The 23,020-nt window shown below is 55.2% G+C and overlaps 1 protein-coding gene across 1 annotated transcript in view; it reads left to right on the forward strand.

Annotated features, from left to right (window-relative positions):
- The window catches only part of LOC141175946 (dual specificity protein phosphatase 22-A-like), a 114,811-nt gene that overhangs the window by 89,674 nt on the left and 2,117 nt on the right, over window positions 1-23,020 (forward strand). The window contains exon 6 of the mRNA XM_073659938.1: window positions 246-417. Coding sequence (XP_073516039.1) covers window positions 246-417 — 172 coding nt within the window. The remainder of the gene's footprint in view (window positions 1-245; window positions 418-23,020) is intronic.

Genomic DNA, 23,020 nt, shown 5'->3' on the forward strand with positions numbered 1-23,020 from the left:
TATTTCTTACTTCTGGGCGTTTGTTACAGTTGTGTCTAGTGTAGACAATCCTCTGTGAGACGAGGCGGCCATATAAACCTGTCTCCTGCCCAGAATGTTCCCATATTCCTACAGGAAGCAGAGTTCTTAACATGGCGAGGGGTTGGGGCACAATGTGTATTAGATAATGGCAGGACTTATCACATGTGACCCCTGGGAGCCCAGGATGTGCTGATGGCTGATTGCTGCCTGTCTCCTGTCTGCAGCCTGGCCGGCGTATCGCGCAGCACCACCATCTTGGTTGCCTATCTGATGACGGTGACGTCCTGTGGCTGGGAGGACTGCCTGTCCGCCGTGAAGGCCGTGAGGTCGTATGTGGGGCCGAACCTCGGATTTCAGCAGCAGCTGCAGGAATATGAAATGACCACAGCGAAAGAGGTAACATAACAATAATGGGACCACCCCTCCTAGGGGGCTATAGAGGGGCTACTACTATGGGGGCTATAGAGGGGCTACTACTATGGGGGCTATAGAGGGGCTACTATAAGGGCTATAGATGAGCTACTAAAGGGGCTATAGAGGATCTACTATGGGGGCTATAGAGGGGCTACTACTATGGGGACTATAGAGGGGCTACTATAGGGGCTATAGAGGGGCTACTATGGGGGCTATAGAGGGGCTATGATGGGGGCTATAGAGGGGCTACTACGGGGACTATAGAGGGGCTACTATGGTGGCTATAGAGGTGCTACTATGGGGGCTATAAACTGGCTACTATGGGGCTATGGAGGGGCTACGATGGGGGCTATTGAGGGGCTACTATGGGGGCTATAGAGGGGCTACTATGGGGGCTATAGAGGGCCTACAATGGGGGCTATAGAGGAGCTACTACTATGGGGACTATAGAGGGGCTACTATGGGGGCTATAGAGGTGCTACTATGGGGGCTATAGACGGGCTACTATGGGGGCTATAGAGGAGCTACTCTGGGGTCTATAGATGAGCTACTAAAGGGGCTATAGAGGGTCTACTATGGGGGCTATAGAGGGGCTATGATGGGGGCTATAGAGGGGCTACTACTATGGGGGCTATAGAGGGGCTACTATAGGGGCTATAGAGGGGCTACGATGGGGGCTATAGAGGGGCTACGATGGGGGTTATAGAGCGGCTACTACTATGGGGGCTACTACGAGGGCTATAAAGGGGCTACTATAGGGGCTATAGAAGAGCTACTCTGGGGGCTATAGATGAGCTACTAAAGGGGCTATAGAGGATCTACTATGGGGGCTATAGAGGGGCTATGATGGGGGCTATAGAGGGGCTACTACGGGGACTATAGAGGGGCTACTATGGTGGCTATAGAGGTGCTACTATGGGGGCTATAGACGGGCTACTATGGGGCTATAGAGGAGCTACTCTGGGGGCTATAGATGAGCTACTAAAGGGGCTATAGAGGGTCTACTATGGGGGCTATAGAGGGGCTATGATGGGGGCTATAGAGGGGCTACTACTATGGGGGCTATAGAGGGGCTACTATAGGGGCTATAGAGGGGCTACAATGGGGGCTATAGAGGGGCTACGATGGGGGTTATAGAGGGGCTACTACGAGGGCTATAGAGGGGCTACTATAGGGGCTATAGAAGAGCTACTCTGGGGGCTATAGATGAGCTACTAAAGGGGCTATAGAGGATCTACTATGGGGGCTATAGAGGGGCTATGATGGGGGCTATAGAGGGGCTACTACGGGGACTATAGAGGGGCTACTATGGTGGCTATAGAGGTGCTACTATGGAGGCTATAGAAAGCTACTATGGGGCTATGGAGGGGCTATGATGGGGGCTATAGAGGGGCTACTATGGGGGTTATAGAGGAGCTACTATGGGGGCTATAGAGGGGCTACTATGGGGGCTATAGAGGGGCAACAATGGGGGCTATAGAGGGGCTACTACTATGGGGGCTATAGAAGGGCTACTGTGGTGGCTATAGAGGGGCTCTATGGGGGCTATAAAGGGGCTACGGTGGGGGCTATAGAGGGGCTATGATGGGGGTTATGGAGGGGCTACTACGGGGGCTATAGAGGGGCTACTATAGGGGCTATAGAGGAGCTACTCTTGGGGCTATAGTTGGGCTACTAAAAGGGCTATAGAGGATCTACTATGGGGGCTATAGAGGGGCTACTACGAGGGCTATAGAGGGGCTACTACTCTGGACGCTATAGATGAGCTACTAAAGGGGCTATAGAGGATCTACTATGGGGGCTATGGAGGGGCTATGATGGGGGCTATAGAGGGGCTTCTACTATGGGGGCTATAGAGGGGCTACTGTGGTGGCTATAGAGGGGCTACTATGGGGGCTATAGAGGGCCTACAATGGGGGCTATAGAGGAGCTACTACTATGGGTGCTATAGAGGGGCTACTATGGGGGCTAAAGAGGGGCTACTATGGCGGCTATAGAGGGGCTACTATGGGGGCTATAGAGGGGCTACTGTGGCGGCTATAGAGGGGCTACTACTGGGACTATAGAGGGGCTACTATGGGGGATATAGAGGGGTTACTATGGGGGCTATAGAGGGGCTACTATGGGGCTATAGAGGGGCTATGATTATTATTATTATTATTATTTATTATTATAGCGCCATTTATTCCATGGCGCTTTACATGTGAAAAAGGGGGTGTGATGAACCTGTAGCCGCCATCTTGGTAATGATAAATCATATCCAGGGATGGCCACACTTCAGCAGCCCCCACCCTTGGGCCTTCTGTTAAAACGTCAACTAGATAGTTTCCCCCCATCCAGGCTCCTGTAAGATAAGAAGCCTACTTAACACTTGAATGCTAGGAGCTTCAAAGACTTCGAGAGGAAACACAGCCAGCAGGGGGGGGTGCTTCGTCTATCTGTACCTGACCATTTGTCCCATAGGACTAGTTTCTTTGTCTGTCACAAGCATGGAGGCATAAGATATAGAAACATGAATAGTACACGCATGTTGCGTGGGATGGGCCAATAAAAAAATATCACGGCGTCCCGGAGCCATTGCGCACACAAGCCTCCGCGGTAGACGTTTGTACGTGCTCTGGAAGCCAAGATATAGCGCGGAGCCATTCCTGAGGACCGTATGGTATCATAATTGATATCAAAAGGTCGGTTACGGCGGCCCGAATCCATGGGAACCCCTGGGGGTATCATGAGACCATCCCAGAAGAAGTTATTGGGTTCCATAGAATTTGGGCTTCTGATCGAAGTTAGACCTGAGGGTGGAGACTGAGCCAGCTGACCTCACCAGCAGTGGGCGGGACGGGGCAGGTAAGATAGCAGGACAGACAAGAGACAAGTCAGTCTTGACCCAAGAGTGGTGTGCTGAACATCTGAGCACCAGCTGAGGCCACCAAGGGGAGGAGCAGTTTGACCATGCGGTGGTAGGCCTCAGCCTGTAACAAAGAACCGTGCCTGCGACCGCAGAATCCTCTCCCTGCGTCACAAGAAAATCAAGAAACCGGTAACTGATATGCTGTGGTGATTCTGTGTGTTGTATTCCATTGTTGTATAGTTTAGCCTGACCTTATACCTGTGTATATTTAGTTGTATATCGTGTATCTAGTGTATTATTATAATCAATTACCTCAAGTAATTGTGGGCCTGCCTTTTATTCTGCATAACGAACGCACGTCCGTGTGAGCTCGGCTCAAGCCAAAACGCTACCCAGGGTTGGTTCCTGACCCGATATAGGCCCATTCACGGACTGGGCGTATATCTAAAATAGGGACTGGTGGCAGCATACCAACTGGGGATTGGGGAAGGCTGGTAGTGACGGTCGGAGGTTCAGATATATATATTCCTGGCGCGGCCAAGGAAGATATATATACCGCCCTCACTGCAGAGGGCCCCGATACCCAGTAGGTTACAGGACAGTCTCCCTGGCGACCGCTTATCCTAGGTGCAGTTCCTTGACTGACCTGAGGCTAAGAGGGCGCTAGCGAGTTGTGCTGTGTAGTGACGTTACGGTTTAGTGACGTTGAAGGGATAACACACTACCGTGTTCCCTGCGCTGGTTGCAGCTACCTGGCACTACTTTCTCTAGGTGCAGTACCTTGACTGACCTGAGAGGTAAGGGGGCGCCAGAGAGCTGCACCCACCGGCCGGCTTTCATCACATTGGTGGCAGAGCGGTGGGATTGCAGAATAATAGTGTTGTGGGACCCCTACTCCCAGGCACTAAAGACTGCCAGTGGTAACTTCCACTGCTGGAGTCTTAAGGTCAGCCCAACATTAGACGGTCAGGCTAAAAGTATAACAAGGTGTGTGCAAACTCAGGGTTGCAGCGGTGTCGGTTACCAAGATGGCAGACGGCACCAGGAGCAAGACCCTGCAGGAGGCTAATGCTACGGTCCGTGTGGCAGGAGGGGAGGACATTGTTACTCATGGCGAGGAGGAGTCCAGCCCGGGCACCTCAGGGAGCCAGTCCCCAGTATACGGTCCCGCAGTGGGCTGCCCACCACCTACCCAGCCCAGCCTGTCCAGATCACAAGCCCTTTTACAAGCGGCTATGGCAAGTCTCCAGTCTCATGGCGATGCCGTCTACAAAACCCTCCTGGCAGCATCAGAGAAGGCAGCGGAGGAGGAGCGCGAAGCTGCGGAGCGCCGGGAGGCTGCGGAGCGTGCAGAGCGGGCTGCAGAGCGCCGGGAGGCTGCGGAGCGTGAAGCTGCAGAGCGTGCAGAGCGAGCTGCGGAGCGCCAGCACCAACTGGACCTGGCCCAGCGGGGGCTTCCGCTAGAGCAACCAACCCATCAGGAGACCAAGTCGTCCAAAGTCCGAGCTGAGGACTTCCCTCTACTGGAGAAGGATGGGGACCTGGACTCCTTTCTGGTGGCATTTGAACGGACCTGTCTTCAGCACCATCTGGCCCGGGATCAGTGGGCCAGATACCTGACCCCCCGTTTGAGGGGTAAGTCCCTGGATGCCTTGGGGGACTTACCTGCCGGGGAGGTACAGAACTACGACTGCATCAAGCGGGCCCTGATCCGGCAGTACAACCTCACTCCCGAGTCGTACCGCCAGAAGTTCCGGAGCCTGCTGCGTGGCCCCAAGGACACCTGGACCGATCATATGCGGGCGCTGTTGAGAGCCGCAGAGCACTGGACCTCGGGTCTAGCGCTTACTACCCGCCAGGAGGTCCAGGAACTGTTCGTCACGGAGCAGTTCTTGTGGAACTGCCCAGAGGACCTCCGACAGTTCCTCCGTGACCGAAAACCAACAGGGGCTTCTGCTACAGCCGCCCTGGCAGACGAGTATGCCAATAACAGGGCGCCTGAGCTGAAGAAGTCTGCCAGCAGCACCTGGAGAGGGGGTAAGCCCAGTCATGCCCCTGTTTCCCCGGCCCCTAGAACACAAGGGGTGTATCCCCCTGTTGCCCTCTCCAGGCAAGGACCAGACGTAAGACGTTGTCATCTATGCAACAAACCAGGACACTTTAGGGCTGAGTGTCCCCAGCGCCAAAAGACCCCATCCCAGTCCCAGAGAGCGCCCAATGTTTTGTGTGTGGGAGGGGGTGGTGGTAGGTCCCTGGACAACATCCAACCCGTCACCATAGGCCGTTCTGCGGTCATGGGACTGCGGGACACGGGCGCTGAACGAACACTGGTACGGCCTGAGGTGGTGTCCCCCCAGGACTTGGTACCAGGAAAGACTCTTTCCGTCTCCGGGGTTGGAGGCGTGGAGCCGGCACTTCCCGTTGCCATGGTGTATTTGGACTGGGGTGCCGGAAGGGGGATGCGGGAGGTGGGAGTAACGCCAAATATTCCCGCAAATGTTTTATTAGGGACCGACTTGGGGCGTCTAGTATCGCAGTATGTACCCTCTGAACCCCCAAGTTCGGCCCCCCAAGAGTGTATTGATTTGTCTGCTGCTAATGCCAACCATGTTGTATGTAGTGTGTGTCCTGCTGAGGAGGAGGGAGTGAAACCTGAGGGTAACACCTGCACAGACACAACACAAACAGGGTTAGTGAAAGCAGGTGGGGAGTGTGGGGATGCCCGCAGAGGTGCTCAGCCGGCGTGCCGTGACCTCTTGTCCTCCGGTGAGGGAGGGGGCGGGCAGGATTCTGTAGAGGGAAGCTCAGGGATGGAGAGGGGGGCAGCTACCGGCAGTGTAGGGCTCCCAGGGGTATCCAGGCTGCTGAGTATAGGCCCACTGCAGGGGGAGGAACAGGCCATGGGAGGTGGGGGTGTCCCAAGAGAGGAGCCGCCAGGTAAGACCCCAGGGCAGGAGTTCCCCACATCCGAGATGTCCAAAGGCCTAGGAAGCCTGCCTGATCGGGCGGCTTGGTCAGAAACAGAGGGGAAGCAGGCACTACCCACGGTCACAGCGGTCATAGCCGCTGTCACCAGGAGTGGGAGCGTCGGAGCCCAAGGAGCCTTGCAGAGGTCCGACGGCTTCCCCACTTCTGACCAAGTGTCTGCCGGGTCAGACAGCGGCCAGGTGACATGCCCGGAGGGGCTGACAGAGGATGTGGCAGTTTCGTCGATTCTGGCCACATCAAGTCAGGAATTTCAGGCTGCGTTGGAAGCAGACGACAGCCTGAAAGCTCTCAAGGAACAGGCGGCACAGCCTCCCATGGAGTCAGACTGCGAGCGTGTGGTCTGGGACCAGGGACGGCTGTACCGGGTAACGGTCCAGCAGGGTTCACCGGAGGCGTGGCCCAGGGACCGACAGTTAGTGGTACCCTATCCGTTCAGGGCGGAATTGTTGCGGATCGCACACGAGATTCCGATGGCCGGACACCTAGGGATCGCTAAAACCAAGGCCAGGATAGCTCAGCATTTCTACTGGCCTGGGATGGGAGCCGCGGTGGGTGCCTACTGCCGTTCGTGTGACACCTGTCAGAGGGTGGGGAAGGCGGGGCCGCGCCCCAAAGCCCCACTGGTAACTCTGCCAATCATCGAAGAGCCTTTCTCGAGGGTTGCTGTGGATCTTATTGGACCTCTGTCCACTCCCAGCCACTCCGGGAAATGCTTCATACTCACGGTAGTGGACTATGCCACCCGGTACCCGGAAGCGGTAGCTTTGTCGTCCATTCGGGCCGACAAGGTGGCTACCGCCTTACTGGAGATCTTCTCCAGAGTGGGTTTCCCCCAAGAAATGCTCACCGACCGAGGGACCCAGTTCATGTCGCGGCTGATGGAGTCCCTCTGTAAGCAAATGCAGGTGCAACATCTGGTGGCCAGCCCGTATCACCCACAGACTAATGGCCTGTGTGAGCGGTTCAATGGCACCTTAAAGCAGATGCTTAAGATGTTGGTCGACTCCCACGGGAGAGACTGGGAGCGTTACCTCCCACACCTCCTATTTGCTTACCGGGAGGTTCCGCAGGCCTCAACGGGGTTCTCCCCCTTTGAGCTCCTGTACGGGCGACGGGTACGGGGCCCCCTGGCTCTGGTGAAGGAAGCATGGGAAGGGGATTTGGCCACCCCCGAGGTGTCGGTCATCGAGTATGTCGTGCGCCACCGGGACAGGATGATGGCCTTGGCAAAGCTGGTGCAGGACAATATGGCCCAGGCCCAGGCCGACCAGAAGCGGTGGTACGACCAGAATGCTTGTGAGAGGACCTACCAGGTGGGTCAAAAGGTGTGGGTACTGGTCCCCGTACCACAGAACAAGCTTCAGGCAGCCTGGGAAGGTCCCTACTTCGTGCACCAGAAACTCAATGCCGTCACCTATCTGGTCACCCTGGATCACGCCCGTGGAAGGAGGAAGGCCTTCCACGTGAACATGATGAAGGCTCATCATGAGCGGGAAGCGACTGCCCACCCAGTGTGCAACCTTCCCGAGGAAGGAGAGGTAGAAACCCTCCTGGATCTGCTCACCCAAGCCAAGGCGGGTGGGTCCATCGAGGATGTGGGGGTTGGCCACCAGCTCACGGAGGACCAACGGTCCCAGCTGGGGACCACCCTGCACCCCTTCCGGGGGCTGTTCAGCAGCCTGCCCGGAAGGACTGAGATGGCTGTCCACGACGTGGACACTGGCGATCACCCGCCGATCCGGCGTTCAGCATATCGGGTCTCTTTCGAGGTGCAGGGAAACATGCGCCAAGAGATAGACGAGATGCTGAAGCTGGGGGTGATCCAGGCATCCAGCAGCGCGTGGGCCTCGCCTGTAGTCCTCGTACCAAAGAAGGACCGAACTACACGGTTCTGCGTGGACTACCGGGGGCTCAACGCTGTAACGGCCACCGATGCGTTCCCCATACCACGCATCGATGACCTGCTCGATCGGATGGCCGGGGCTAAGTACCTGACCATCATGGATCTGAGCCGGGGGTACTGGCAGATTCCTCTGACCCCCGCGGCAAGGGAACGCTCTGCCTTTATCACCCCTTTTGGACTGTACGAGGCCACAGTGATGCCATTCGGCATGAAGAATGCCCCTGCCACTTTTCAGCGGATGGTCAATACGCTGCTTGAGGGACTTGAAGGGTACGCGGCTGCGTACTTGGACGATATTGCAGTCTTCAGTCCCACTTGGGAGGATCACCTAGAGCACCTGCGGCAGGTGCTCGGTCGGATCCACCGGGCAGGCTTGACCATCAAGCCGGAAAAGTGCCAGCTGGGCATGAGTGAGGTCCTCTACCTGGGTCACCGGGTAGGCGGGGGGGTTCTGAAGCCAGAACCGGGGAAAGTGGATGCCATCGCATCCTGGCCCACTCCTAGGACCAAAAAGCAGGTGATGTCCTTCTTGGGGACCGCCGGGTACTATAGGAGGTTCGTCCCACACTATAGCACCCTGGCCAAGCCCCTGACGGACCTCACCAAGAAGAAGCTGCCCGTCGCAGTCGACTGGACAGTCGCCTGCGAGACAGCTTTCGGGGCACTCAAGGCCGCCCTAAGTAGCTCCCCTGTACTGCAAGCTGCCGACTTCGACCGGCCGTTTGTGGTACAGACCGACGCCAGTGACTTTGGCCTCGGTGCTGTGCTAAGTCAGGTCAACACGACAGGCCAGGAACATCCTGTCTTGTACCTGAGCAGGAAGCTACTGCCCCGGGAGGTGGCTTACTCCACGGTGGAAAAAGAATGCCTGGCAATTGTATGGGCCCTGCAGCGTCTGCAGCCCTACTTGTACGGGAGCCATTTCACCGTGGAGACGGACCACAACCCCCTCAGCTGGTTACACACGGTCTCTGGGTCGAATGGCAGGTTGCTACGCTGGAGCCTCGCTCTCCAGCAGTACCACTTCTCCATTCGCCACAGAAGAGGCCGTGACCATGGTAACGCTGACGGGTTATCCCGGCAAGGGGAGGGTGCAGAAGGACGCACGGGGGAACACAGGAATGTGCTACCCCCTCGCGCCCTCGTATAGGGGGAGGTGTGATGAACCTGTAGCCGCCATCTTGGTAATGATAAATCATATCCAGGGATGGCCACACTTCAGCAGCCCCCACCCTTGGGCCTTCTGTTAAAACGTCAACTAGATAGTTTCCCCCCATCCAGGCTCCTGTAAGATAAGAAGCCTACTTAACACTTGAATGCTAGGAGCTTCAAAGACTTCGAGAGGAAACACAGCCAGCAGGGGGGGGTGCTTCGTCTATCTGTACCTGACCATTTGTCCCATAGGACTAGTTTCTTTGTCTGTCACAAGCATGGAGGCATAAGATATAGAAACATGAATAGTACACGCATGTTGCGTGGGATGGGCCAATAAAAAAATATCACGGCGTCCCGGAGCCATTGCGCACACAAGCCTCCGCGGTAGACGTTTGTACGTGCTCTGGAAGCCAAGATATAGCGCGGAGCCATTCCTGAGGACCGTATGGTATCATAATTGATATCAAAAGGTCGGTTACGGCGGCCCGAATCCATGGGAACCCCTGGGGGTATCATGAGACCATCCCAGAAGAAGTTATTGGGTTCCATAGAATTTGGGCTTCTGATCGAAGTTAGACCTGAGGGTGGAGACTGAGCCAGCTGACCTCACCAGCAGTGGGCGGGACGGGGCAGGTAAGATAGCAGGACAGACAAGAGACAAGTCAGTCTTGACCCAAGAGTGGTGTGCTGAACATCTGAGCACCAGCTGAGGCCACCAAGGGGAGGAGCAGTTTGACCATGCGGTGGTAGGCCTCAGCCTGTAACAAAGAACCGTGCCTGCGACCGCAGAATCCTCTCCCTGCGTCACAAGAAAATCAAGAAACCGGTAACTGATATGCTGTGGTGATTCTGTGTGTTGTATTCCATTGTTGTATAGTTTAGCCTGACCTTATACCTGTGTATATTTAGTTGTATATCGTGTATCTAGTGTATTATTATAATCAATTACCTCAAGTAATTGTGGGCCTGCCTTTTATTCTGCATAACGAACGCACGTCCGTGTGAGCTCGGCTCAAGCCAAAACGCTACCCAGGGTTGGTTCCTGACCCGATATAGGCCCATTCACGGACTGGGCGTATATCTAAAATAGGGACTGGTGGCAGCATACCAACTGGGGATTGGGGAAGGCTGGTAGTGACGGTCGGAGGTTCAGATATATATATTCCTGGCGCGGCCAAGGAAGATATATATACCGCCCTCACTGCAGAGGGCCCCGATACCCAGTAGGTTACAGGACAGTCTCCCTGGCGACCGCTTATCCTAGGTGCAGTTCCTTGACTGACCTGAGGCTAAGAGGGCGCTAGCGAGTTGTGCTGTGTAGTGACGTTACGGTTTAGTGACGTTGAAGGGATAACACACTACCGTGTTCCCTGCGCTGGTTGCAGCTACCTGGCACTACTTTCTCTAGGTGCAGTACCTTGACTGACCTGAGAGGTAAGGGGGCGCCAGAGAGCTGCACCCACCGGCCGGCTTTCATCACAGGGGGTATAATACAAGAACAATTTCAATAATCTTGAACACAATGTGACAGCGACTGGTACAGGCGGAGCGAGGACCCTGCCCGCGAGGGCTCACAATCTACGAGGGATGGGTGAGGATACCGTAGGTGAGGGCAGAGCTGGTCGTGCAGCGGTATGGTGGAGCGAGGACCCTGCCCGCGAGGGCTCACAATCTACGAGGGATGGGTGAGGATACAGTAGGTGAGGGTAGAGCTGGTCGTACAGCGGTATGGTGGAGCGAGGACCCTGCCCGCGAGGGCTCACAATCTACGAGGGATGGGTGAGGATACAGTAGGTGAGGGTAGAGCTGGTCGTGCAGCGGTATGGTGGAGCGAGGACCCTGCCCGTGAGGGCTCACAGTCTATGAGGGATAGGTGAGGATACAGTAGGTGAGGGTAGAGCTGGTCGTGCAGCGGTATGGTGGAGCGGTGGTTACTGCAGGTTGTAGGCTTGTCGGAAGAGGTGAGTCTTCAGGTTCCTTTTGAAGGTTTCCACGGTAGGCGAGAGTCTGATACGTTGGGGTAGAGAGTTCCAGAGTAGGGCGGAAGCACGGGAGAAATCTTGTATACGGTTGTGGGAGGAGGAGATAAGAGGGGAGTAGAGCAGGAGATCTTGTGAGGATCGGAGGTTGCGTGCAGGTAAGTACCGGGAGACTAGGTCGGAGATATATGGAGGAGACAGGTTGTGAATGGCTTTGTATGTCATGGTTAGGGTTTTGAACTGGAGTCTCTGAGCAATGGGGAGCCAGTGAAGAGATTGACAGAGAGGAGAGGCCGGGGAATAGCGGGGGGACAGGTTGATTAGTCGAGCAGCAGAGTTTATGATAGATTGGAGGGGTGCGAGAGTGTTAGAGGGGAGGCCACAGAGCAGGAGGTTGCAGTAGTCAAGGCGGGAGATGATGAGGGCGTGCACTAGTGTTTTTGCAGATTCATGGTTTAGGAATGTGCGGATCCGGGAGATATTTTTAAGTTGGAGTCGGCAGGAAGTGGAAAGGGCTTGGATATATGGTTTGAAGGAGAGTTCCGAGTCCAGGGTTACCCGGAGGCAGCGAGCTTGAGGGACTGGGGAGAGTGGGCAGCCATTGACTATGATGGATAGGTCAGTTGGGAGGGTTGAATGAGATGGCGGAAAGATGATGAATTCTGTTTTGTCCATGTTAAGTTTTAGAAATCTATCAGAGAAGAAGGATGAGATGGCGGACAGACATTGTGGGATTTTGGTTAATACGGAGGTGATATTGGGTCCAGAGAGGTAGATCTGTGTGTCATCAGCATAGAGGTGATAATGAAAGCCATGAGACTCTATGAGCTGTCCCAGGCCTAAGGTGTAGATGGAGAAGAGCAGGGGTCCTAGAACTGAACCTTGGGGGACACGGACAGATAGGGGGTGAGATGAGGAGGTGGTGTGTGAGTGGGAGACACTGAATGTCCGGTCTGTTAGGTATGAGGAGATCCAGGATAGGGCCAAGTCTGTGATGCCGAGAGATGAGAGAGTCTGTAGTAAGAGGGAATGGTCCACTGTGTCAAAGGCAGATGACAGGTCTAGGAGGAGGAGGACAGAGTAGTGTCGCTTAGATTTGGCGGTTAGTAGGTCGTTTGTGACTTTAGTCAGTGCAGTTTCAGTAGAATGGTGCGGTCGGAAACCAGATTGTAGGCGGTCAAAGAGGGAGCAGGAGGAGAGGTGGGAGGACAGTTCAGAATGGACATGTTGTTCCAGTAGTTTTGAGGCATAGGGGAGAAGTGATATGGGGCAATAGCTAGACACAGAGGATGGGTCAAGGGAGGGCTTTTTGAGGATGGGTGTGATTGAGGCATGTTTGAAACATGAGGGGAAGACACCAGTTGTTAGTGACAGGTTGAAGAGGTGGGCTAGGGCTGGGATGAAGATAGTGGTAAGGTTTGGGATGAGGTGGGACGGGATTGGGTCAAGTTTACAGGTGGTGAGGTGTGATTTGGAGAGTAAGGAGGAAAGTTGATCTTCAGAAATGGTGGAGAATGTAGTTTTGGAGGAGGAGGGTTGAGTAGGTGTGGGGAGGGGCTGTGGGGGCTTTAGGCAAAAGCTTTGTCTGATGGTGTCAATCTTCTGCTTGAAGAATGAGGCAAAGTCTTCAGCTGAAATAAGAGGAGAGGGAGGAGGCACTGGGGGACGGAGGAGAGAATTGAAGGTGTTGAATAGTTGTTTGGGGTTGTGGGACAGGGAGGATATGAGAGATGTGAAGTATGTTTGTTTTGCTGCAGTGAGTGTGGACTTGAAGGTAGTGAGGGACTGTATGATGGGTCTATAGAGGGGCTACTATGGGGGCTATAGATGAGCTACTATGGGGGCTATAGAGGGGCTACTATGGGGGCTATAGAGGGGCTAAGATGGGGGTTATAGAGGGGCTACTACTATGGGGGCTATAGAGGGGCTACTACGGGGGCTATAGAGAGACTACTATAGGAGCTATAGAGGAGCTACTCTGGGGGCTATAGATGAGCTACTAAAGGGGCTATAGAGGATCTACTGTGGGGGCTATAGAGGAGCTGCTATGGGGGCTATAGAGGAGCTACGATGGGGGGCTATAGAGGGGCTACTATGGGGGCTATAGAGGATCTACTATGGGGCCTATAGAGGGGCTATGATGGGGGCTATAGAGGGGCTACTACTATGGGTGCTATAGAGGGGCTACTGTGGTGGCTATAGAGGGGCTACTATGGGGGCTATAGAGGGGCTACTATGGGGGATATAGAGGGGCTACTATAGAGGCTATAGAGGAGCTACTATGGGGGCTATAGATGAGCTACTAAAGGGGCTATAGAGGATCTACTGTGGGGCTATAGAGGAGCTGCTATGGGGGCTATAGAGGAGCTACGATGGAGGCTATAGAGGGGCTACTATGGGGGCTATAGAGGATCTACTATGGGGGACTATAGAGGAGCTTCTGTGGGGGCTATAGAGGAGCTACTATGAGGGCTATAAAGGGGCTACTATGGGGCTATAGAGGAGTTTCTCTGGGGGCTATAGATGAGCTACTAAAGGGGCTATAGAAGATCTACTATGGGGGCTATAGAGGGGCTACTATGGGGGCTATAGAGGGGCTACTACTATGGGGGCTATAGAGGGGCTACTGTGGTGGCTATAGAGGGGCTATTATGGGGGCTATAGAGGGGCTACTACGGGGGCAATAGAGGGGCTACTATAGGGGCTATAGAGGAGCTACTAAAGGGGCTATAGAGGATCTACTGTGGGGGCTATAGAAGAGCTGCCATGGGGGCTATAGAGGAGCTACGATGGGGGCTATAGAGGGGCTACTATGGGGGCAATAAAGGGGCTACTATGGGGCTATAGAGGAGTTTCTCTGAGGGCTATAGAGGAGCTACTATGGGGGCTATAGAGGGGCTACTACTATGGGGGCTATAGAGGGGCTACTGTGGTGGCTATAGAGGGGCTACTATGGGGGCTATAGAGGGGCTACTACGGGGGCAATAGAGGGGCTACTATATGGGCTATAGAGGAGCTACTAAAGGGGCTATAGAGGATCTACTGTGGGGGCTATAGAAGAGCTGCCATGGGGGCTATAGAGGACCTACGATGGGGGCTATAGAGGGGCTACTATGGGGGCAATAAAGGGGCTACTATGGGGCTATAGAGGAGTTTCTCTGAGGGCTATAGAGGAGCTACTATGGGGGCTATAGAGGGGCTACTACTATGGGGGCTATAGAAGGGCTACTGTGGTGGCTATAGAGGGGCTACTATGGGGGCTATAGAGGGGCTACTACGGGGGCAATAGAGGGGCTACTATAGGGGCTATAGAGGAGCTACTAAAGGGGCTATAGAGGATCTACTGTGGGGGCTATAGAAGAGCTGCCATGGGGGCTATAGAGGAGCTACGATGGGGGCTATAGAGGGGCTACTATGGGGGCAATAAAGGGGCTACTATGGGGCTATAGAGGAGTTTCTCTGAGGGCTATAGAGGAGCTACTATGGGGGCTATAGAGGGGCTCTTATGGGGGCTGATACTACTACTCCCAGTATCAACATTATGTATGGGGGAGCTCAGCCTCAGATGTTGTGCCCTAGTATTAGTCATTGTGTTGATGTTGTTGTGTGGCCGTCATATTACACAGCAAAGTGACCGGCGGGTCACAGGGTCCTGACATTGCCCCTTTTCTCCCGCACAAGGGTTTACACATCATCTAGAAAGTCCCCCGGGTCGTGATCTGTCCATCACATGTACAAGTAACTGCTGATGTTGATTGCAACACCGTGTAGATTAACCCTTCCTGCTATTGTGACACTTGTGGTTCCCCGCAGCACACACTGCGTCGTCCTCACTTAGGACATGTCACATTGGTTAGTTGTGATCGGACCCTCCGATGTGACGATGCAGCCCCGCAGGGGTGATAAGGGCCCCCAGGAATTTCTCCAATAACACAACAGCCAGTGATAACTTCAGCCGCACTCTGTGCCAGTGACTATGGATGCCCATGTCCTGCGCCCAGATTATACCCCCCGTCCAGTCCTGCCAGGGTCTGGAGGGGGACAGAGGAATCTAGAGGGGAGAAAGAGGGGTTTGGAGGGGGACATAAGGGTATAGAAGGAGACAGAGGGGTCTGGAGGGGGACAGAGGAATCTAGAGGGGGAAAGAGGAGTTTGGAGGGGGACAGAAGGGTATAGAAGGAGACAGAAGGGTCTGGAGGGGACAGAGGAGTCTGGAGGGGGAAAGACGGGTCTGGGGGTGACAGAGGAGACTGGAGGGGGACAGAAGGGTATAGAAGGAGACAGAGGGGTCTGGAGGGGGACAGAGGTGTCTGGAGGGGGACAGAAGGGTATAGAAGGAGACAGAGGGGTCTGGAGGGGGACAGAGGTGTCTGGAGGGGGGCAGAAGGGTATAGAAGGAGACAGAGGGGTCTGGAGGGGGACAGAGGAGTCTGGAGGGGGACAGAAGGGTATAGAAGGAGACCGAGGGGTCTGGAGGGGGACAGAGGAGTCTGGAGGGGGACAGAAGGGTATAGAAGGAGACAGGGGGTGTGGAGGGGACAGAAGTGTATAGAAGGAGACAGAGGAGCCTGGAGGGGACCGAGGAGTCTGGAGGGGGACAGAGAAGTCTGGAGGGGGACAGAAGGGTGTAGAAGGAGACAGAGGGGTCTGGCAGATACTCACTACCCTTTCCCTAGTGAGAATACCTTATATGTGTATATCGGGGGGTCGGGATAAATCGCTGTTGGCCTGATGAACGTTTAACCATCAGCTGTCATACATTTGTAGCCTTAGGACCAGGGAATACGACTACCTAGTCTTTTTCCGGCTGCAGACTGGGCGCAAATGAAAATATTTAGGACTTTCACAATCCACCAATTTGCTCATCTGATTTCCCTGACACTTGTCCCGTGTCCCGGGAATCCTGCGCTGCAGCCGTCACATGTCCCGGGAATCCTGCGCTCCGGCCGTCACCAGTGGCGCAATCTCGGCAGGATAAAGTTGTGGTATTTTTGTTTCCCTACCTGAGTGTGAGGTGGGAGCGGCGTCTGACCCCCAATAATATGTTACTGTATTATAGGAGGAGCGCAACAAAGTAACAAGTGAAAAGCCAGCAGCAGAAAGAGGCAGGAGTCATTGTAGTGGGGGGCACATGTAGGAGTCATTGTAGTGGGGGGCACATGTAGGAGTCATTGTAGTGGGGGGCACATGTAGGAGTCGCTGTAGTGAGGGGCACATGTAGGAGTCGCTGTAGTGGGGGGCACATGTAGGAGTCGCTGTAGTGGGGGGCACATGTAGGGGTCGCAGTAGTGGGGGGCACATGTAGAGGTCACTGTAGTAGGGGGCACATGTAGGGGTCGCTGTAGTGGGGGCACATGTAGGGGTCGCTGTCGTGGGGGGCACATGTAGGGGTCGCAGTAGTGGGGGGCACATGTAGGGGTCGCAGTAGTGGGGGGCACATGTACGGATCGCAGTAGTGGGGGGCACATGTAGGGGTTGCAGTAGTGGGGGGCACATGTAGGGGTCGCTGTAGTGGGGGGCACATGTAGGGGTTGCAGTAGTGGGGGGCACATGTAGGGGTCGCTGTAGTGGGCGGCACATGTAGGAGTCATTGTAGTGGGGGGCACATGTAGGAGTCACTGTAGTGAGGAGCACATGTAGGGGTCACTGTAGTGGGGGGCACATGTAGGAGTCACTGTAGTGGGGGGCACATGTAGGAGTCACTGTAGTGAGGAGCACATGTAGGAGTCACTGTAGTGGGGGGCACATGTAGGAGTCACTGTAGTGGGGAGCACATGTAGGGGTCGCTGTAGTGAGGAGCACATGTAGGGGTCGCTGTAGTGGGGGGCACAAGTAGGGGTCGCTGTAGTGGGGGGCACATGTAAGGATCGCAGTAGTGGGGGCACATGTACGGATCGCAGTAGTGGGGGGCACATGTAGGGGTTGCAGTAGTGGGGGGCACATGTAGGGGTCACTGTAGTGGGGGGCACATGTAGGAGTCACTGTAGTGGGGGGCACATGTAGGAGTCACTGTAGTGGGGAGCACATGTAGGAGTCACTGTAGTGGGGGGCATATGTAGGAGTCACTGTAGTGGGGGGCACATGTAGGAGTCACTGTAGTGGGGAGCACATGTAGGAGTCACTGTAGTGAGGAGCACATGTAGGGGTCGCAGTAGTGGGGGGGCACATGTAATTGTCGCTGTAGTGGGGGGCACATATAGGTGTCACAGTAGTGGGGGACACATGTAGGGGTCGCTGTAGTGGGGGCACAAGTAGGGGTCGCTGTAGTGGGGGGCACATGTAAGGATCGCAGTAGTGGGGGCACATGTACGGATCGCAGTAGTGGGGGGCACATGTAGGGGTTGCAGTAGTGGGGGGCACATGTAGGGGTCGCAGTAGTGTGTGGCACATGTAGGGATCATAGTAGTGGGGTGCACGTGTAGGGGTCGCAGTAATAGGGGCACATGTAGGGGTCGCTGTAGTGGGGGACACGTAGGGGTCGCTGTAGTGGGGGGGCACATGTAGGAGTCGCAGTAGTGGGGGAGCACATGTAGTGGTCACTGTTGTGGGGGGGCACATGTAGGGGTCGCAGTAGTGGGGGCACATGTAGGGGTCGCAGTAGTAGGGGGCACATGTAGGGGTCACTGTAGTGGGGGACACATGTAGGGGTCGCTGTAGTGGGGGGGCGCATGTAGGGGTCGCAGTAGTGGGGGGGCGCATGTAGGGGTCGCAGTAGTGGGGGCACATGTAGGGGTCGCTGTAGTGGGGGGCACATGTAGGTGTCGCAGTAGTGGGGGCACATGTAGGGGTTGCTGTAGTGGTGGGCACATGTAAGGATCGCAGTAGTGGGGGGCATATGTAGAGGTCGCAGTAGTGGGGGGCACATGTAGAGGTTGCAGTAGTGGGGGCACATGTAGGGGTCGCTGTAGTGGGGGACACATGTAGGGGTCGCTGTAGTGGGGGGGCACATGTAGGAGTCGCAGTAATAGGGGCACATGTAGGGGTCGCAGTAATAGGGGCACATGTAGGGGTCGCTGTAGTGGGGGACACATGTAGGGGTCGCTGTAGTGGGGGGGCACATGTAGGAGTCGCAGTAGTGGGGAGCTCATGTAGGAGTCACTGTTGTGGGGGGGCACATGTAGGAGTCGCAGTAGTGGGGGCACATGTAGGGGTCGCTGTAGTAGGGGGCACATGTAGGGGTCACTGTAGTGGGGGACACATGTAGGGGTCGCTGTAGTGGGGGGGCGCATGTAGGGGTCGCAGTAGTTGGGGCACATGTAGGGGTCGCTGTAGTGGGGGGCACATGTAGGTGTGGCAGTAGTGGGGGGCACATGTAGGGGTTGCTGTAGTGGTGGGCACACGTAGGGATCGCTGTAGTGGGGGGCACATGTAAGGATCGCAGTAGTGGGGGGCATATGTAGAGGTCGCAGTAGTGGGGGGCACATGTAGAGGTCGCAGTAGTGGGGGCACATGTAGGGGTCGCTGTAGTGGGGGGGCACATGTAGGGGTCACTGTAGTGGGGAGCGCATGTAGGGGTCGCTTTAGTGGGGGGCACATGTAGGGGTCACTGTAGTGGGGAGCGCATGTAGGGGTCACTGTAGCGAGGGGCTCATGTAAGGGTCGCAGTAGTGGGGGGCACATGTAGGGGTCGTAGTAGGGAGGGGCACATGTAGGGGTCGCAGTAGTGAGGGGCACATGTAGGGGTCGCTGTAGTGGGGGGCACATGTAATGGTCGCTGTAGTGGGGGGCACACGTAGAGGTTGCTGTAGTGGGGGCACATGTAGGGGTTGCTGTCGTGGGGGGCACATGTACGGATCGCAGTACTGGGGGGCACGTGTAGGGGTTGCTGTAGTGGGGGGCACATGTAGAGGTCGCAGTAGTGGGGGGCACATGTAGGTGTCGCTGTAGTGGGGAGTGCATGTAGGGGTCACTATAGCGGGGGGCACATATAAGGGTCGCAGTAGTGGGGGGCACATGTAGGGGTCGTAGTAGTGAGGGGCACATGTAGGGGTCGCAGTACTGAGGAGCACATGTAGGGGTTGCAGTAGTGAGGGGCACATGTAGGGATCACAGTAGTGAGGGGCACATGTAGGGGTCGCAGTAGTGAGGGGCACATGTGAGGGTCGTAGTAGTGAGGGGCACATGTAGGGGTCGCTGTAGTGGGGGGCACATGTAGGGGTCGCTGTAGTGGGGGGCACACGTAGGGGTCGCTGTAGTGGGGGCACATGTAGGGGTTGCTGTCGTGGGGGGCACATGTACGGATCACAGTACTGGGGGGCACGTGTAGGGGTTTCTGTAGTGGGGGGCACATGTAGAGGTCGCAGTAGTGGGGGGCACATGTAGGTGTTGCTATAGTGGGGAGCGCATGTAGGGGTCACTATAGCGGGGGGCACATATAAGGGTCGCAATAGTGGGGGGCACATGTAGGGGTCGTAGTAGTGAGGGGCACATGTAGGGGTCGCAGTAGTGAGGAGCACATATAGGGGTTGCAGAAGTGGGGTCACATGTAGGGGTCGCTGTAGTGGTGGGGCACATGTAGGGGTCACTGTAGTGGGGAGCGCATGTAGGGGTCGCTTTAGTGGGGGGCACATGTAGGGGTCACTGTAGTGGGGAGCGCATCTAGGGGTCACTGTAGCGAAGGGCTCATGTAAGGGTCGCAGTAGTGGGGGGCACATGTAGGGGTCGTAGTAGGGAGGGGCACATGTAGGGGTCGCAGTAGTGAGGGGCACATGTAGGGGTCGCTGTAGTGGGGGGCACATGTAATGGTCGCTGTAGTGGGGGGCACACGTAGAGGTCGCTGTAGTGGGGGCACATGTAGGGGTTGCTGTCGTGGGGGGCACATGTACGGATCGCAGTACTGGGGGGCACGTGTAGGGGTTGCTGTAGTGGGGGGCACATGTAGAGGTCGCAGTAGTGGGGGGCACATGTAGGTGTCGCTGTAGTGGGGAGCGCATGTAGGGGTCACTATAGCGGGGGGCACATATAAGGGTCGCAGTAGTGGGGGGCACATGTAGGGGTCATAGTAGTGAGGGGCACATGTAGGGGTTGCAGTAGTGAGGAGCACATGTAGGGGTTGCAGTAGTGGGGGGCACATGTAGGGATCACAGTAGTGAGGGGCACATGTAGGGGTCGCTGTAGTGAGGGGCACATGTAGGGGATTGCAGTAGTGAGGGGCACTTGAAGGGATCACAGTAGTGGGGGGCACATGTAGGGGTTGCAGTAGTGAAGGGCACATGTAGGGGTCGCAGTAGTGAGGGGCACATGTAGGGGTTGCAGTAGTGAAGGGCACATGTAGGGGTCGCAGTAGTGAGGAGCACATGTAGGGGTCGCAGTAGTGGGGGGCATATGTAGGGGTCGCAGTAGTGGGGGGCACATGTAGGTGTCGCAGTAGTGAGGGGCATATGTAGGGGTCGTAGTAGTGAGGGGCACATGTAGGGGTCGCAGTAGTGGGGGGCATATGTAGGGGTCGCAGTAGTGGGGGGCATATGTAGGGGTCGTAGTAGTGAGGAGCACATGTAGGGGTCGCAGTAGTGGGGGGCATATGTAGGGGTCGCAGTAGTGAGGGGCATATGTAGGGGTCGTAGTAGTGAGGAGCACATGTAGGGGTCGCAGTAGTGGGGGGCATATGTAGGGGTCGCAGTAGTGGGGGGCACATGTAGGTGTCGCAGTAGTGAGGGGCATATGTAGGGGTCGTAGTAGTGAGGGGCACATGTAGGGGTCGCAGTAGTGAGGGGCACATGTAGGGGTCGCATCTTCGCGTTCTCCTCCAGCGAGGAGTTTTCTCTGTAATATCTGGGCCGTATAAATGCCACCGATGTGCAGGATTTGTGGTCACTCGCCCCCCTCACTTGCTTGGTGTCTCCTCCCTTTGCTCGGGGGACACATCGCGTGTCAGGGGCCCCAGACATGAGCAGAGAGATTAACCAAAACCAAGTCTGTGGCTGAACTGAACACCAGCAAAATGGCTGCGCCAAGTACACAGGAAAGGAGAGAAAACCTCAGTGTGAAGAAAAGGAAGCAGGTAGATGATGGTGAGTGGTGGAGCATGAGGCTCGTCTGGTGCAGACAAGGTCCGGGAGCTGAAGACAAGATTTCTCGGAGTCCAAGGGACGGAGTGGGATATTTTCCGCTGTGTTGCTTTTGTTTTACGTCTCCACCTGATGTATTTCTATATTGGTGCTCAGCGATGTGCAGATCCCACATATAGCCGGGGTCCTGCCGCTCTTCTTCTGCATCCTATGGGGTGACATTGGGACATTTACAGGGAGAGACAAGCCCATCCTGGCCATATCCCCACACCCTGTGGCTCTGAGGGCAGTAAGGAATAAGGTCCTGGCAGGGCACTACCACAATGTCTCTTACTATGAGGGCAGTATGGAATAAGGTCCTGTCAGGGCACTACCACAACGTCTCCTTTTATGAGGGCAGTAAGGAATAAAGTCCTGTCAGGGCACTACCACAACGTCTCCTTTTATGAGGGCAGTAAGGAATAAGGTCCTGGCAGGACATTACCAAACGTCTCTTACTATGAGGGCAGTAAGGAATAAGGTCCTGGCAGGGCACTACCACAACATCTCTTACTATGAGGGCAGTGAGGAAAAAGGTCCTGTCAGGGCACTACCACAACGTCTCCTATTATGAGGGCAGTAAGGAGTAAGGTCCTGGCAGGGCACTACCACAACGTCTCCTTTTATGATGGCAGTAAGTAATAAGGTCCTGGCAGGGCACTACCACAACGTCTCCTATTATGAGGACAGTAAGGAATAAGGTCCTGGCAGGGCACTACCACAACATCTCCTATTATGAGGACAGTAAGGAATAAGGTCCTGGCAGGGCACTACCACAACGTCTCCTATTATGAGGGCAGTAAGTAATAAGGTCCTGGCAGGACACTACCACAACGTCTCCTATTATGAGGACAGTAAGTAATAAGGTCCTGGCAGGACACTACCACAACGTCTCCTATTATGAGGACAGTAAGGAATAAGGTCCTGGCAGGGCACTACCACAATATCTCCTATTATGAGGACAGTAAGGAATAAGGTCCTGGCAGGGCACTACCACAACGTCTCCTATTATGAGGGCAGTAAGGAATAAAGTCCTAGCAGGGCACTACTACGACATCTATTATGAGGGCAGTAAGGAATAAGGTCCTAGCAGGGCACTATCACAATGTCTCCTATTATGAGGGCAGTAAGGAATAAGGTCCTGGCAGGGCACTATCACAATGTCTCCTATTATGAGGGCAGTAAGGAATAAGGTCCTGGCAGGGCACTACCACAATATCTCCTATTATGAGGACAGTAAGGAATGAGGTCCTGGCAGGGCACTACCACAATATCTCCTATTATGAGGACAGTAAGGAATGAGGTCCTGGCAGGGCACTACCACAACGTCTCCTATTATGAGGGCAGTAAGGAATAAGGTCCTAGCAGGACACTACTACGACATCTCCTATTATGAGGGCAGTAAGGAATAAGGTCCTAGCAGGGCACTATCACAATGTCTCCTATTATGAGGGCAGTAAGGAATAAGGTCCTGGCAGGGCACTATCACAATGTCTCCTATTATGAGGGCAGTAAGGAATAAGGTCCTGGCAGGGCACTATCACAATGTCTCCTATTATGAGGACAGTAAGGAATAAGGTCCCTGCAGGGCACTACCGCAACATCTCCTATTATGTCTGCGGAAATCACTGGAGCGCACAGGATGGAAAATAATAGACTATTG

This window comes from Phyllobates terribilis, unplaced genomic scaffold (genome assembly GCF_046119375.1).
Source record: "Phyllobates terribilis strain yellow unplaced genomic scaffold, ASM4611937v1 Scaffold_14__1_contigs__length_39327217, whole genome shotgun sequence".
In the NCBI taxonomy this organism is placed as follows: Eukaryota; Metazoa; Chordata; class Amphibia; order Anura; family Dendrobatidae; genus Phyllobates; species Phyllobates terribilis.